Source organism: Penaeus monodon, chromosome 34 (genome assembly GCF_015228065.2).
Source record: "Penaeus monodon isolate SGIC_2016 chromosome 34, NSTDA_Pmon_1, whole genome shotgun sequence".
Lineage (NCBI taxonomy): Eukaryota > Metazoa > Arthropoda > Malacostraca > Decapoda > Penaeidae > Penaeus > Penaeus monodon.
Window position 1 is genome coordinate 29,122,969 of NC_051419.1, and position 1,250 is coordinate 29,124,218.

A 1,250-nucleotide genomic window follows, 5' to 3' on the forward strand; every position below is an offset into this window, starting at 1 on the left:
CATCTTGGCGAGCATCTTTAAGCTTTAACTTGCTCCTCTGGGGTGATCTTGGTAAATTTTCCAAGAGGCCAATGGGCGCAATATAATTTTGTGACAGTCAGTCTCAAAGCCTTTTTCAGCCGAGAAATCTTGGCAAGATTCGATCGCCAAAATGCAGCTTGAATAGAAACACCATCTTTTGGTCTCATATCATATTTTCCGTTTTCTTTATCCTACATTTACTTTATTGTTTTTCTTTCGTTTTCTATGAAAATAATTTATTATTATAAGGGAATATTCTTTATCTATTTGTTATTAAGTCTTTGTGGTCTGTGTTTTTTTTTTCTTGAAGATTATGTAATTCATGCGATTAACAGGCATTTGTTCATTATTATCACTATCATTCCTGTATTTCCCTTTCATTTCTCTGCTACTGTTTCTATCCATTTCGTCCAGTCATGTCAGTTTCCCTTCTCCATTTTTCCCTACTTTTTATCCATTCGCCCTCTCCCTTATCATCCCGTCTTTAGTTTCTCCCTTCTCCTTCCGTCTTTACTCACTTCTTTTCATTTTCTTTTCTTCCTCCCTCCCGTCGTTACGTTTTCTGACCCCGACTTTTCTCTTCCTCATTCACTCTTTCTCCATTTTCACCATCCCTCCCCCCGTCTTCATTATCCTCCCTTCTTACCCCTCTCTTCCAGTTCCCCTCCGCGCTCATCCTCTTCCCTTCCCCTTCCCCCCCATCTTCATCACCTTGGCTCCCCCCACCCTCTCCCTTTTCATTTTTCCTCCTCTCTCTCTCCTTCCCCCATCATTTAACCCCCTTTCCCTCCCTTCCCTTCGCTCGCCCATTCTGACCCCTATCAGGTCCCCCTTTCCCCCCATCTCCACCAGCCTCCCCCTCTTCTCTTCCCTCTCCTCCCCCTTCCCCCATCATCACAGCCCCTCTTCCCTCCCTTCGCCCTGCCTTCGCCCGCCCCCTGACCCCTCTCGTCCCTCGCAGCCTGATCGCGGCCGCCGTGACCTACATCATGTGGTGCAACGTGGGCAAGGAGAAGATGAAGAAGCTAGGCCACCTGGGCAAGGCGGCGGCCGAGGACTCCGCCACGCTGGACAAGAGGGGCGTCCGGAAGGGCTACTGGAAGGTGCGCTTCGCCAGGAGGATTCTCTGGATCTCATATTGAGTTTTTGTTTGAGGAGGGAGGCCATTGTCCGCTGGTCAGGGATTCTTCTGTTTCGATTTGAGATATGTTGGATATGTATTTATTATG

General features: G+C 47.6%; 1 protein-coding gene across 1 annotated transcript in view; it reads left to right on the forward strand.

Annotated features, from left to right (window-relative positions):
* LOC119594872 (proton channel OtopLc-like) overlaps nt 1–1,250 on the forward strand; it is a 98,349-nt gene that overhangs the window by 95,370 nt on the left and 1,729 nt on the right. The window contains exon 11 of the mRNA XM_037943951.1: nt 983–1,124. Within this exon, the coding sequence (XP_037799879.1) occupies nt 983–1,124 (142 nt within the window). The remainder of the gene's footprint in view (nt 1–982; nt 1,125–1,250) is intronic.